Source organism: Astyanax mexicanus, chromosome 15 (assembly GCF_023375975.1).
Source record: "Astyanax mexicanus isolate ESR-SI-001 chromosome 15, AstMex3_surface, whole genome shotgun sequence".
Taxonomy (NCBI): Eukaryota; Metazoa; Chordata; class Actinopteri; order Characiformes; family Acestrorhamphidae; genus Astyanax; species Astyanax mexicanus.
In genome coordinates, this window is record NC_064422.1 from 9,161,889 (window position 1) to 9,177,281 (window position 15,393).

The window sequence follows — 15,393 nt, forward strand, 5'->3', positions numbered from 1 at the left end:
CGACTTATATCTCTTAGTATATTAAAATATCAACTTACTATTTCAAAAGAATGACTTCGTGTCTCAAAATAACTACTAAGAATATCAGGATAACGACTTAGAATCTCAAAATAATGACTTAATTTACTTAATAAGATAAAAATACGTGGATGTCGTTGTTGCTACGGGCCCTTTAAGGTTGCCCCTGGTTACCGTCTCCGTGTCACAGCGAGGCGAATTGACGTCAATGGCAAATTTTTCGATTGGTGTTGACCGTTTCCGGTAAAGTGTCCGTCCGACGGTTTGAGGACAAAAACGAGAGAAAAGAGGGTAAAACCGGAGAGCGAGCCGCACCCAGGAGTTTCGGTAAGACTTACCGCCCTGTTCGCGCTCACAGCGCGCGCTGCTCCCGCTGGGGTTTGGGGAAATCCGCCGTTCAGCGCGGATGTGAGAATCGGAGCTAACAGGCTAGCAGTTAGCCTCCGCCGCCGTTTGTTTATTATACAAATATAAAGATGGCGCTCGCGACCTTAATATTTATCAGTTATAGTGTAAATAACGCGTTTAAAACATTAGTTTTACCGCGTGCTCGATATATGTATCGCTTTAGTTAATGTTAAAGGAATAATCTACGTTACATCTCCTGAGGTGATGAAATAAAGCTCTGTAGAGAAAATCCTGTTCCACCTTAAACAGCAGCAGCAGCAGCTACAGCTTCATTCGACTGTTCGAGAAAAATCTGCTGCAACTGTTACATTTCTACACCTTTAATATTTTAGAGTGAATATAACGCCTTATGTTCACATATAAGACTTCAATATGTAGCTTAATGTGAATAACGCATTTAAGTTTATGGTTTTTACAAACATAAAAGGCGTCAGTGTCATAAATTTAACCCTCTATGGCATGATGTTTCACCTCAGGCAATAAATCCGCTTTTGGATATTACACTGTTCCATCCCATACCTTTATCTTATATTTAATTAATTAATTTTATTTTTATGTAATGTTACAAAGCATGTCTGCGTCCAATACAAAGAGGCATACAAATGGGTCATAAATATAACTTTTTATATTTGAAGAAGAATAATAATATTATAAGCAGTCAAATATAATTCCTTACATATATCATTACGTCGTAGTTGTTATCTTGTCAGAAAAAAAGAAAATCAAAATAACGACTTAGTATCTCAAAATAACGACTTAGTATCTCAAAATAACGACTTAGTATCTCAAAATAACGACTTAGTATCTCAAAATAACGACTTAGTATCTCAAAAATAACAACTTAGTATCTCAAAATATCTACTAAGAATCTCAAGTTAACAATTTAGTATCTCAAAATAATGATTTGTCCTTATGTCATTTGTCTAATAAACTGCATTCAATTATGCTTTGTGTTACATTTCCTTACAATCCAAATCTGGGAAATCTGTGAGTTTTAGTTTAATAGATAAGCTAGGTAATAGTTTAATTAGGTAAACTAGCTAAATGCATCATGTATACAAAAGAGCCGTACCTTACATTAGGGCTGCACAATATAGATAAGAACTTACATTTTGATATTATGATTTATATAATATAAAAAAAAAATCTGTAATTTTACTATATCAGATATACTATATTTGTTTAAAAGTCAATAACCCAGCACTAATAGTACCTTGTGCGTATCAATGATGAATGGTATTAGATAAAATCTAAAATGGTATTCTTGATAATCTGGTAGATATTGTCTCATAAAATGAGAACAGTGAAGACATTAAAGTTTAGAAGAAGAAAAGTGTTTATTTGACATTGCACAAAACACGGCATTTTCTGCGATATCGATGCTAAAACAATATATTGTGCATTCCTACTTTGTATAATACTTTATATTATATGTAAAAAACCTGTGCACAACATTTTGCTTTTATGAAAAAAAAGCGAAATTGTAATGATCAGAGTGGATCAGTAGACATGATCCAAAATTACTTAATAAATAAACTTGTTACACTGATTTCCACTGAAAGTTAAAAAGTTTTAGTAGCTTAATACAATAAACAGCACTTTTTTTTTTTGTTTTACCAACACATGATCACAATAATGATAAGAAGGGTACATTCATTAACAGTACTTATGACAGTATGCCTTAACTATTTATTAATTCACATTAGTTACATTACATTTCCTAACTAATTTCTCAGTTTATTACTTGCATTATCAGTGCTTAAGAATGTCTTAAATAGTTTCAATTAATAGTAAATTGAGACATATTATTTAACCTTTATTTAAACAATGTTTATTACTGTTGTAAGTACAGTTATTTACAGCCTGTATTCTAAATTGTTAATATAAATTGTCAGGGTTGTATATGCAAGAGTATTTGTGCATGATACCTCAGTTTGCATTGCACACAGGCTCAGATTACATCAGATTATAATCTGTAATAATCCAGTTACTAAAACAATACTGTAATCTCCTTCCTGTCTAGTTGATGCTTCTCTTTTCATGCTGTGGGGAAAGGTTGTTCTCTCTCTTTGCACTTTAGGCATATTGGCAAAAATCCACAAAATGACTGGCTAATACCTGTGCTTCAGTACTATAACAGTAATTATAGAGACAGTTGTTTACAGTGGTGGTGAACAGAAGCAGACATCTGATGCCTCTGAAAACTTCCTTAAGATCTAAGTAGTTCTGAATACACAGCCTGATGCATAAGACACTCACTATTTTACTATGGGTTTTAGGGCTGCAACGATTAGTCAATATAATCGACAATGTCATTTTATTTAAATTTGTGGACTACAAATTTCATTGTCAACTAATCGTTAATTTGTAAAAGTACCACATTACACAACGTGCTGGGGACAGAAGCGCAATGGGAGATGGGTAAATGGCTCACTCAGACAGTTTAAATTCAACTCAGTGTGTGTTTCCAAAAGTGCCCAGACACAACAGATTACATATTTACTTACTAACTATAGTACCTTTCATGTTTCAACAAAATTAAGACATTTAAATGCCTTTTAAACCTCATATTCAGCTGTTTCTATTGTTTTTAGGAATGGAGGACATGGCAGAAATAATCATTGACTAATCGACTAATGAAAAAAAAAAACATCAAATTAGTCGACCACCAAAATAATCATTAGTTGCAGCCCTAATGGGTTTAAGAAGATTTGGAGTCCTAACATTTGTTAGCACTCATACATCCGTTAAATTATAAATACTTTTTAGAAATTTGGGACTAAACCCACCTGGATCAACATTGTAATATTTATTAGTAGAGTTTCCAAATAAAGTTAATTAAACAAAATGCAGATATTTGTACATTGTAGATTAATATTTAAGATATCAAAACTATGAAGGAATGCATATGTAATTATGAAGTTAACAAACACATGTTAAACAAACCTAAATATGTTTTATACTTTTACTTTTCAAAGTAGCACCTTGCTTTAATGGCAATTTTGCTCACTCTTTGTTGATTCTCTCAGTCGGCTTTGTGAGGTAGAATCTCGAATGGTTCTCTAGTTGTCTTGAAGGAGTTCTGGAGGTGCTGAGCTGATGTTAACTGCTTTTCCTTCACTCTGCGCTTTAACAGGCCCCAAACCACCTGTGTTGGGTTTTTATGTCAGATGTTTGTGAAGGCCACTACTATCTAATTGCAATGTTAATCTACAATGTAGTAAACAATACAAATAAAGAGCAAATATTAATGAGAATCTGTGTACAAACATTTGATTAATACTGTACATCAGCACAAGTATCGTTATGTATACGTTTAACTGTTTTCTTTCTCTGTATTGTTAGGTGAAAGCCGCAGGTCAGCATGGCTTCGGGCAGCGTGAGCAGTGAGGAGGAGAAGAGCCTCCGCGAGTGTGAGCTCTACGTGCAGAAACACAACATCCAGCAGCTGCTGAAGGACTGCATCGTACAGCTATGCACCTCCCGACCCGAGAGGCCCATGGTATTCCTGAGAGAATACTTCGAAAGACTGGAGAAGGTCAGTGGGGGTCAGGATTTTCACCGTAACTCCATAGCATAGCTGTAGTATGCAGATACTGCAGTGATAGAACATGTGTGTTGTCATGCCTCAGGTGATTGGTGTGGCTCAATCTGTACTCTCACTGCCTTCCAGTCAGCTACCTCACCATGTGGGAGACTGGGTTTCAATTCCCCGTCTGGTAGACTATACTGCGCTACTCCAATAATATTTTGGGGCAAGACTTCTAACACTACATTGCACTATTCCCTGAATTAGGAATAACCTTGTAAGTCACCCTAGATATCAGCATCAGCTTATAGCCATAAATGTAAAGGTAAATGTCCCCAAAATTTTGCACAAATGTAGACAGTAGCTGACTGGTTTCTAACATTGCTGGTAGGGCTGCAAAATATATCGTTTAAGCATCATCATCGTGATGTGCGCATGCACAATAGTCACATTGCAAGACCTAAGGCAATTAAATCAAACACGTCATGTTGCAATGTTTTGATTCTTGACACAAGAAGTAGATACACAGCGCTGTCTCTGTGTCTGTGTAAGTAACAACTGCTGCTACCTGAGAGGCATGGATACGTGCTTGAAAGCAGCGCCAGACAGCCTATTGAAAGCTGTGCACCTCAGTTCGGCACAGTTTTGCGCAGATATTTCAAGTTACAGCTAATTTCACGCTTTTAATCCCAGAAAAATGCTTTGATTTACCTTTTAAAAGGTCACTTAAATGCCGATTATTGTTTTGCTGTGTAGTCCTCGAGTTTTGAGTGATCGACTGACTCTAAAGTGCAGACTTAGCTCTGTCCAGATCTCGTGATGCGAGAAAGCACGCGGGTGGGGGCTTGGCTGGTGACATCTCAGGTCCTGCATTGTTTATTATCGTAATATATATATTGTCAAAAAGAAAAAAAAAAAACACTGCAATGTAGTTTTTTCCAATATCGAGCACACCTAACTGCTGTAATATCTCCTGCTGTTGTTCTGCCACACAGGAGGAGGCCAAGCAGCTTCTGAGCCAGCAGAAGACCAGCTCACGCTCCGACTCACGGGAAGATGAAGTTTCTCCTCCCATGAATCCGGTGGTGAAGGGCCGCCGGAGGAGAGGAGCCATCAGCGCCGAGGTTTACACTGAGGAGGACGCCGCCTCCTACGTCAGAAAGGTCAGTCTGCTCTGCAGAGCTTTGTCTGTGATGGTCACCCAGCTGCCATGACATCACACCATAACGTCTTCGTCCAGACGATGAATCGGCCTTTTGACCATTGTCTTTTAACGGCTATAACGTCCCTCAGTGTCTGCAGGATTATCTGTTCCTCTGTCTCTGTTAAACTTTTCCACAAAACCGAATGGCTTATTAATAAGAACACTCATCTTTATGTATTATTTGTCTCTTTTTAAAGGTTATTCCAAAAGACTACAAAACCATGGCAGCTCTGGCCAAAGCTATTGAAAAGAATGTGCTCTTCTCACATTTGGATGATAACGAGAGAAGGTAGGAGTTTATTCATTACAAGAACAGAATATTGCTATGTAACATTTTGTTTAGATTTACTACTATTTCTAATTGATACTACTACTTATACTACAGTGTATTTTATATTTGTTTTGCTATTTAATTGTTTATGTTTGTAGTTTATATGCGTCCACGAAATATTCAAAACTTTGTGATTTTAATGTATTTTCATAATTTATATTGTTACATAATTTTTATTTATGCCAAATTAGGGATTTGATAAGCTATTGTTGTTTACAAAATATACAAAAGTACAGATTTTAAATAATACATTTTCAATGTTTGTTTTATCATATGGCCAAGAATATTGTAATTATAAAAATACCCTGAATTTTTGTGATTTTGTTTTAGGGCAATACTGCCCACCACTACTATTATACTTCTACTACTACTACTGCTATGTATTATAATAGTAATAATAGTATTAACAACAACATTTGTGTATTTCTATTCATTTGACCCTCTATTAACCAGTTGTTGCTCTTGTTTTCTCTCCGTGCAGTGATATATTTGATGCCATGTTTCCAGTCACCTACATCGCCGGAGAGATAGTTATTCAGCAAGGTGTGACACTTGTTCAGTTTTACTAAATCCATTTCATCAGATAAAGTTTTATAAATTTTAACATCTTATTTTCTTGTGCTTCTGCAGGGGATGAGGGAGACAACTTCTATGTAATTGATCAAGGAGAAATGGATGTGAGTATCAGTCTAGGTTACTTGCGTTTTGTGTTTATTTGTTTTATCTTTGTCTAATAATAATCGTATTTTTCGCTCTATAGAGTGTACCTGATTATAAGCCACACTATCTACGAACATCTTTTTTTATACATAAAACGCACCACATTATAGGAGAGATTATGTGACACTAGTAAGGAACAGGGGTGTCGTTATGTTTTGCTTCTAATTCAGCAAAGGTAGCAAAGCTTAGCTAAGTTAAGTAATGAAAACTGTCATTTAAAAAAACTTCTAAGCGGGTAATGCTAATGCTGCTCCAGCAGTGGTAGGCAGGTTAGAGGCAGGCTACAGGCTGATATACTCGCTGCTGAAAGGTGAAAGAGCTAGTGCTAGCCATGGTTAGCGGTAGTAAATGCTGCCCAACAGCACTACACTGGGGAATCCTGAGTGTTCCAGAAAGCCAGGGCGATATTAGCTAGTGGTTCATCCCACGTAGCTAGCCAGGGTTAGCAGCAGGCTACAGGTCATTAATACTCACCCCTGAACAGCAAAAGAGCTAGTGCAGTTAGCAGCTAATGCTAAAACTGCTCCAGTCTTAGTACTGGAGAACTAAACTAAAACTCCTGTATAACTCTGTACTTCAGTGGAGTGGTTTTACTGCTCCTTAATACCTGACTGGTAAAATTTATAAATAAGGAGCACTGGATTATAAGGCACACTGACAATTTTTGTAAAATGAAAGGATTTTGAATGCAGTGCAAAAATACTATATTTATTTGATTATTTGGATTTGTTTGGTGATTTAAAACATTTAAATGGGAAAAATGCAGAGTAATAAATAATCTGAAAGGGGCAAACCATTTTTCACACCACTGTACTGAGAACTGTTTTCATGCTCAAACTGCAAACTGTACCCAGACATTTCAGTCACTGACTCTGTAAACTCTTGTTTTTTGTTTGTTAGGTGTATGTGAACAATGAGTGGGCGACCAGCATTGGCGAGGGCGGGAGTTTCGGAGAACTGGCGCTGATCTACGGCACCCCCAGGGCAGCCACGGTCAGAGCCAAGACCAACGCCAAGCTGTGGGGCATCGACAGAGACAGCTACAGGAGAATACTGATGGTAATGAAGGGACCAGTAGCAACAGAACACAGCAGTGGAGATGATCTGCATGCTTCAGAAATCTGTGGATACTGTTTTTTACTAATACTGGACTCTCTTTTCCATTTGCCTTTAGGGAAGCACTCTGAGGAAGAGGAAGATGTATGAAGAGTTCCTTAGCAAAGTATCTATTTTAGGTGAGTTCTGTTTAGAGTAAATAAGAGCTGAAAATCTCCCAGCACCAACCGACCTCAAAAAAAAAAAGCTGTAGAATTGCACCGGGTACCACAAATAATTACAAATAATTCGGTCACATGATATTTTATTGTGTCTGCTATATTTGGGACCTGATTTTTGGCTTTGCCATTGGTTAGTGATGAAATAATACATTTATCACATTTTAGCTTAGCTTAGCTGGGGTGTTGAGTTCTTCTACTTAAAATGTGTTAATGTTTTCTTGCGTTTTTGTGATAATTCTTTTTATTATTTTTTTTCTGGTGCAAATCGACAGAACTACCTAGCCAGCTACTTAGCTTACACTTAGCTTAGCGCCCATTCTGACAGTAGAAAAAAAAATTTAACTGCTTTTTTTTTTAACTGTAACTGTTTTCTTAGCTATTTCATAAAATCTAGTGAACATTCTATAAGTAGAGTAATCACAAATAGACTTTTATTAAAACAGTTAGCATCAAGGCTATTTATTTGCCATAGCTAGCTACAGTGTTTAGCACTGGGGGCCTATTTACAGATTTAGCAGAGGACACTGCAAAGCACACAAAACTTCAAACACAAGAACTTTTGTTATTAAAAGCTGCAGTCTTGGTAAAAGTTTTAAAAAGAGTTTTATTCTGGTAGAACTGACACAGTTTGTTAGCTGGGTAGCTAATCAATGCTAAGCTAATCACATGTAATCAGCCATATATTTTGTATTTTGTTATATGAAACCCTGGAATAGGTTCCTACTAACACATTTTGTCCTTTAAAACACACAGTGGTGCTAAGTTCAAAAATATGTCTGTTATATGTATGTTTATAACACTATACCATGTTTATTATAAATGAGAACAGTGGTCAGTGGTTGCAATATAAACAGGAGTAACTCTCAGCATGGCTTCTGGATAAAGTCCTGCCAATTAGCTTGCTGGTTGGTTGCTGGGAGGATGGTTGACGTGCTAGTGGGGAATTTGCTGTGTTCACATAGGCCTGAAAAATATGTGTGGTATTGTGATCGTAGCCTAAATTTACACAGCTTTAAATCATCAGTGGGTGGGTTCTGACCCGTGCACATGCAGCCTTTTACCCTGTATGACATGAAATCTCTGCACATTTTAACATCATGACCTGCGCTTTTCAGAGTCTCTGGACAAGTGGGAGCGCTTGACGGTGGCTGACGCTCTGGAGCCGGTGCAGTTTGAGGACAGTCAGAAGATTGTGGTCCAGGGAGAACCGGGCGACGAGTTCTTCATCATTTTGGAGGTGCTGATGTGCTTTCTTGCTCTGTTTTACTCTTGCTGTCTGCAGGTTGCCCTTTTGTGTCGGTAAAGCTTATTGTTTGTGATTGTGTTGTGCAGGGCTGTGCAGCAGTACTGCAGCGGCGATCTGAGAATGAGGAGTTTGTGGAGGTGGGACGGTTAGGACCTTCAGACTACTTTGGTAAGTCAGAGAAGACATGGATTCTTATATTCCACTAATTAGCATGGTGCTAGTGGTGAACTATACAGTGTCAGGAACCACAACTATTAGCAGAGTGGCTTTACTGCTCCTTAATACCTGACTGGTAAAATTCATACATAAGGCACACTATTGATTTTAGGGAAAATTATATGTGTATTTTAAGGAATTTGGTTAATACCAAATGTCACCCAATTTTAATACAGTCTTTAATTTTGTGTAATTAATACGTCCCCATAGATTAGTGAAACTATGCTGCTTGTTCATAATATATATATATATATATATTTTTTTTTCATCCAGTGAGACATTCTAGACTGATTTATTAACATTTGTGACTTTTTTGTGTTCATTTTTACTGTTTTAAAGTGTGTTTAATATCTTATAATTCTATCTGACACTTCTCCCTGATAGATGTGAAATACCTGTGTTGTTAGTGGTGTTTGTTAGCTCTGCTTTGTACAGATACTCACTGCTGAGTGATGTTCTCTCAGTAGGGGTATCTCGTAGGTCTTCTGATACTCACTGTACTCGGCTGGGCTATGGACTCTTGAAAGGGGTATCTGGTTAGAATTCTGATGCTTAGTGTACGAAGTTGAGTTCTGTACTCTCAAGATCTGTCTGTCTGGTTCTCTTTACAGGTGAGATCGCCCTGTTGATGAACCGTCCCCGTGCTGCCACTGTGGTGGCCCGTGGCCCCCTCAAGTGTGTCAAGCTGGACCGGCCGAGATTCGAGCGTGTGCTGGGGCCCTGCTCGGACATCCTCAAACGCAACATCCAGCAGTACAACAGCTTCGTCTCACTGTCCGTCTAAATCAACCCCTGCCTCTCTCACTCTCTCCCTCTGTCTGTCTCTCTTTCTCTGTCTCTCTCTCTTTCTCCCTCATATACACACACAAACACACTTGAACTGCAGGGTCCACCCATGCAGTAGGTTTATATTTTTACCATTGTACTCATCTTTTATTAAGTTTTCAGCTCACTTATGTTAACATACATCACTTGAACATTGCACAGCGTTCCTCTGTGTTCCTCTGTGTTCCTCTGTGTTCCTGCTCCCCTCTATCAGATCCGATCAATGTCAGCTACAGACGCGTCGCTGACGGGACAATCAAATGGAATTTACTCCAGCCTTTCCTGAGCAGTCAGTACATATTACCTATTAAAGACCGGACGTAAAGTGGAAGAGAGAGATTATATTTTTTCAAAAGTGTGTTTGAAGAAGACCCTGATTTTCCTTTGGCTTCCTGTGCTTTAGTTGAAGTAGTTTTTTAAGAGTAGTTTTGTAAAAAAACAAACTGTAAAAGACCCTCCTTCCGCACCCCTCAGCAGCCGCTGTTAGCATGCTTATGAAGTTACTCTTTATAAAGCCTTACGTGTCTTGCCCTCCCTCCCCCTCACCCCACTGATCTGTCTGTATGAATAGTTTCTGAAGCAAGTCGCATGTAGCGTTATCTGAATGAAGGAGTTTCTGACTGGTTTTATTTTACTGCTCTATTCACCATTCCAGCGTGCAGCCTCTCCAGTTCCTCAGTTGTTTTATTTGCACACGTTCTTGTATTAGATTAGCAGATTTGTGATTTTGCTGTTTAAAAGATTGGCTTACCAGCAGGATTCCAGTAAAGGAGTGATTTTAGTCTCAATGCCGGTGCCAAAGTGCAGGTGGTAACAACACGTTTCACATTTACAGTCACTTTGCAGAGCATCAGTAGGGTATGGAAGCTCATTCCCACCATAAAGAGGATAAAATAAAGCGTTCTTGCTCTTATTGTGGCAGCAGTTTGGCAAGTTGTCGATTTAGTATCTTATTGTGATTTTGTTTTCTCCTAATTATGAGGTAATGTCTTAAAATAATGGTATACTGTGGCAAATAATCACCTTACATAAACAAAAAGGTCAAGTAAAAGGTCATACTGACTTAAAAAATATTTAGTTTCAAGATACTGAGTAAAAAAAATTCAACTAGTTAAGAGCTCAGTCACAATTTCAAGATGTACTCATAATTTTGAGGTACTAATTCAAAAAGTAAGATATGCATCTGAAATTTAAGGGTATTTACTCAAAATTTCAATACGCCAAGTTGAAAATCGAGAGCTCTAATTACAGTTTTATGATTATAATTTAGATTAAAGGTGAGTCTATCTTTAGAAAATCTTTAGAAACTTTGAAATTTTAAGATACTAAATCTAGATGAAGCTGCACCAAGTAAAAATGTCCAGCTATTAAAAAGTTTAAATACTTAAAGTAATGTTTTGATTGTCACTGATATATAAAAAGTCACCGACTTCCTGCCTGCAGGAATCAGGAATGGCCTTCTCCTGTATCTTTGTATGTTTGAGGATGGGCTTCCATAACGAGCGTCTGTTTTAAATTAACCTTATTAATTGATTGATTGTGTAAATCAAAAGAAGAGTATGCTGTGCCCTACTGATCAGATTTGGTTCAGGTTTCAGAGCACCAGTATTAGAACTGCTGTCAGTATGTTCCACACCGAGATTTCTTGTTTGTTTTCAGCTCTGCTTTAGAAGCTTGGTGCCATAAGACATTATGGGATGCATGCTTACGTTTTCTTTTCCTGTTTCCTTCTTTATGGTGGCAGCATGCACGGTTGTTGCGCTCGCTGTGTGAAATGGGCTCATTGGTTCTGTGATGTAGAGAAGAGCTGGGCTGGGAGCGAGGCGGAGGTGAGGAGTTGTACAGCGTTACCTGTGTGGTTCAGTGCAGCCTTACTGAGGGTTACTGTAGCCCTGCAGAGACCAGCTGTTGGTTATGTTGGATTATTTTTATTATAAAGAAGTTGCTTGGTTTTTGAAGTAGATGTTAAACGAATATTTGCTCCTGTATTCAGATTAGTGTTATTAGCAGGATTTTGAACGTTTAATATATTTGACCCCTTTGACAAAAGTGTAGATGTCCCGTGACTTCTGGCATCATAGGAAAATCTCCATATGGAGTGCTTCAAATGTAAGATAAACCCTTCCTTGTTTTCATCACTTTATTTCTGTTGTACATCATATTTTTTCACATCACTCATTCACAATCACTTGTATTTATCAAATCATATTTTACTCCCTAAATCACGGGCAGCGTTCTTCAGTATGGGAGGGCTGGCCTGCTCAAGCACACCTATTAGTCTGGGCAAATTAAAGAAGAACTATATATATATATATATATATATATATATATATAAACTATATTAACTATATATTTCACTTCAGGGTGTGGTGTGGAAAAAAAGAAGCTTCTTTCTAGATAAACCTACCCAGTTTACACTGTTCACAGTGGTTGTAAATGGACAAAGTTAAAACCTAAAAATTAAAACCCTATATGGTTATGAATTTACGGCTTTACTAAAGCCTGAGATACTGTTACACCAGAGTTCTGAGATAATTTTAGGCATAAAACGTGATTTAAAAATCGCATATCATTAAAACGGTGGAGGGATACACAAGTGCAGGGTGTTATGTGGCAAAAAGTAGTCCCCTCTAGTTTCTGTAGTTCTGTATGCTGTAGTTTCACACCAGACCCACACTCTGAATGTGTTCATCTCTCACACACACTGAGATATGCAGGTGATTTAAAGGATCACCAATCTTCTCTTTAAACTGTCTGGACGGTGTGTGTGTGTGTGTTTGAGAAAGGAATGGCCGAACTGTGCTGGACTCTCGTCACCCAAGCCCTGATTCCCTCTCTCTCACAGTTACAGTGATGCTTTCCTGCACTGTATGTATGTACGTATGAAAAGATGAATGGATGAAAGGATGGATGGATGGAAGAATGAATGGATGGACGAGTGCTCGTGTGTATTTCTATGTACAAGAGGAATATTAATCTAGCTTGCCTTGGCTTCTGTTACTGAGGAGTGTATGTACTCTCGCTGGCTCCGTCTCTGAGCTGGTTTTGTGAAGCCTGCAGTTGTTCGAGCTGCAGGTTACTGTACACAGTGGACCAGTTTTCTTCTTTTTATTTTATTTAACCCAAACTATTTGCTTTGATTTCCAGTGTGTCATGCCCAGATGATAATATTTTCTTTTTCTTTTGGTATAGATTGTCCTAATGGCAGTTTAAGCAATAAAAAAAGTTATTATTGAACTGTCTGTGTCAGGGTTTTTGTTGCTTATATACTACAAAAACATACTGCAGGGAGGCACCCTGCCACCCAAAGGCCCACCACCAACCCCACTGCCAAACATCAGCAAACGCGACATGTATCGCCACAGATATACTAGTGCATCTCAAAAAATTTGAATATCATTTAATAAAATTTCACTTCATTTCAGTAATTCAGTTCAAAATGTGAAACTCAAATATTATATAGATGTATTAAAACACACAGAGTGTCTATTTTAAGTGTTTATTTCTTTTATTGTTGATGATTATTGTGGCTTACAGTCAATGAAAACCCAAAAATCTGTGTCTCAGAAAATTTAAATATTATATAAAACCAATAGGTACTTTTGGCAGTGTGGGCAGTGTTCCAAATCCTGCTAGAAATGAAATCTGCATCTCTATAAAGTTGTCAGTAACAGAGGGAAGCATGAAGTGCTGTAAGATTTTGTGGGAAAACAAAACTGCACTGACTTTAGACTTGATAATAAAACACAGTGGATCAACACCAGCAGATGACATGTCTCTCCAAACCATCACTGATTGGTGGAAACTTCACACTAGACCTCGAGCAGCTTGGACTGTGTGTCTTTCCCCTCTTCCTTCAAATTCTGGTTCCTTGATTTACAAATGAAATGTAAAATTTACTGGTGATCAGTGATTTAGTGGTTTGGAGAGACATGTCATCTGCTGGTGTTGATCCACTGTGTTTTATTATCAAGTCTATAATCAGTGCAGTGTTTTCCAGGAAAACTGACAATGGATTTCATTTTCCAGCAGGACTTGGCACACTGCCAAACCTAAAGATTGCTCTTGTACAATATTATCATTTTCTGAGAAACAGACTGAAGAAAAGATCTGGTGAGATGTCTTTATGTAAAAGTAATTTTGTGCACTTCATGAACATGTTTTGTATAGAACATAGAAGTATTTTAACTTGTGTAAAAAGAGGTATAATATATCACCTTTAAAGCAGAAACATTTAGAATATTATGTCATGTAAAGAAAGAGACTTTGCCTTTAATGAGGATATATATAGATGAGCTGTTCAGATTGGCTGCTATATACAAAAAAAAGGCCATTGTATAGGGTTAGGGTTAAATGAGCATGTTTAGGGAAAGTGGCCGGATAGTCCTCTATGTGGAGCTGTAATGCATTGCTGGTCCACTAGGGAGCAGCAGATCACTTCTGCTAACAGTGTATTAATTAAACATAGATAATATTAGATCATTTTTGCAAATACTTACAGCTTTAAAATTCCATTGTCACACATAAAATCATACTGTTTTATTTTAAAGAGAGGTAAAGCTTAGGCTGACAAAATATCAAGGTAATTCAAATCCTTTACTACAATCTAAATGTATCTTTGATAAAGAACAAGGTCATCATGATGAACAGTTTAAAATGTATGAAAATCTAGATCAACCACATTTACCTCCATTAAATGATAATTTTGGGTTAAAGTTATAAGGTTGTATTTAATGTCATTTAATATCATTTGTTTTATGTTTTTTATATTCCGTTATTTGAGCTTAAACACTGACACATGACGGGGATGCACATGGTTTGCATTGCAGATTGCATTTCCAATCTTCCAATGGTGCATGCTGTTGCCATGGCAACATAATACAGTGTTCATGTCTAAAAATTATATTATTGCTGTCATGCAAAAAGCTCATATCTTCAAAATGGGAACTTTACAGCAGAATCCAGATTTACATTATGGTATGTCAAAAAGTTAACAAAAGCAAAACTGGAGATTTTCTGAGACACTGATTTTTGGGTTTTCATTGGCTGTAAGCCAGAATCATCAACAATAACACTTAAAATAGATTTTCGGATGAGAAATCACTGGCAAAAAACTAGTGTAACAAATGTAATATTTCTTTGTTAAAATTCTGATAACCATTTTATTATCTGAGATTAATGATGTTTATGGTCCTTTCCTTCATGACAATCATTAGAAATTGCTAGTAGTACAGATCTGAAGCTAGTAACCTAGCTAAATATATTTACAGTTCCACCTTAAATGGTGTAGCAGTGGCATTCTGGAACCTGAAATTCAAACAAAACACTGGAGAATACCTTCAGAATAACTTCAGCTTTCTATTGCAAAGGAATTGTGGCTAGATGATAATAAATAATTGCCGGATTACATCCCACATCAATCCTACCATCTGTTGCGTATCACAACACCGACGCTGTCTCGTCAGCTAAAGAGCTTACATCTCTGTTTACAGCAGCTAGTTTCCGCTAGCTATCTTGTGTAGATAACTATAGGTTTAAATCGGATCTCCGGTTGATTCTGCGTTTTACCGAGACATTAAATATACATTATGGGAAGCACGGTTTGACAATGTAGCACAA

The 15,393-nt window shown here is 37.3% G+C and overlaps 1 protein-coding gene across 1 annotated transcript; it reads left to right on the plus strand.

Moving 5' to 3' along the window:
- The first annotated feature begins 199 nt into the window (after positions 1 to 199).
- On the plus strand, positions 200 to 13,011 carry prkar1ab (protein kinase, cAMP-dependent, regulatory, type I, alpha (tissue specific extinguisher 1) b). The gene is made up of 11 exons (XM_007233562.4): positions 200 to 345; positions 3,772 to 3,964; positions 4,951 to 5,118; positions 5,357 to 5,448; positions 5,972 to 6,033; positions 6,121 to 6,167; positions 7,111 to 7,269; positions 7,385 to 7,445; positions 8,603 to 8,724; positions 8,820 to 8,901; positions 9,561 to 13,011. The coding sequence occupies exons 2-11, from the start codon at positions 3,791 to 3,793 to the stop codon at positions 9,731 to 9,733; spliced, it is 1,140 nt and encodes a 379-aa protein (XP_007233624.1). The 5' UTR covers positions 200 to 345; positions 3,772 to 3,790; the 3' UTR covers positions 9,734 to 13,011.
- The last annotated feature ends 2,382 nt before the right edge of the window (positions 13,012 to 15,393 follow it).

Excerpts from the sequence above, each read along its gene's own strand:
- prkar1ab (XM_007233562.4), top strand. The coding sequence starts at position 3,791 with ATGGCTTCGGGCAGCGTGAGCAGTGAGGAGGAGAAGAGCCTCCGCGAG. Across the intron at positions 3,965-4,950 it reads ACTTCGAAAGACTGGAGAAG|GAGGAGGCCAAGCAGCTTCT; the intron begins GTCAGTGGGGGT and ends TCTGCCACACAG. Across the intron at positions 6,034-6,120 it reads AGAGATAGTTATTCAGCAAG|GGGATGAGGGAGACAACTTC; the intron begins GTGTGACACTTG and ends GTGCTTCTGCAG.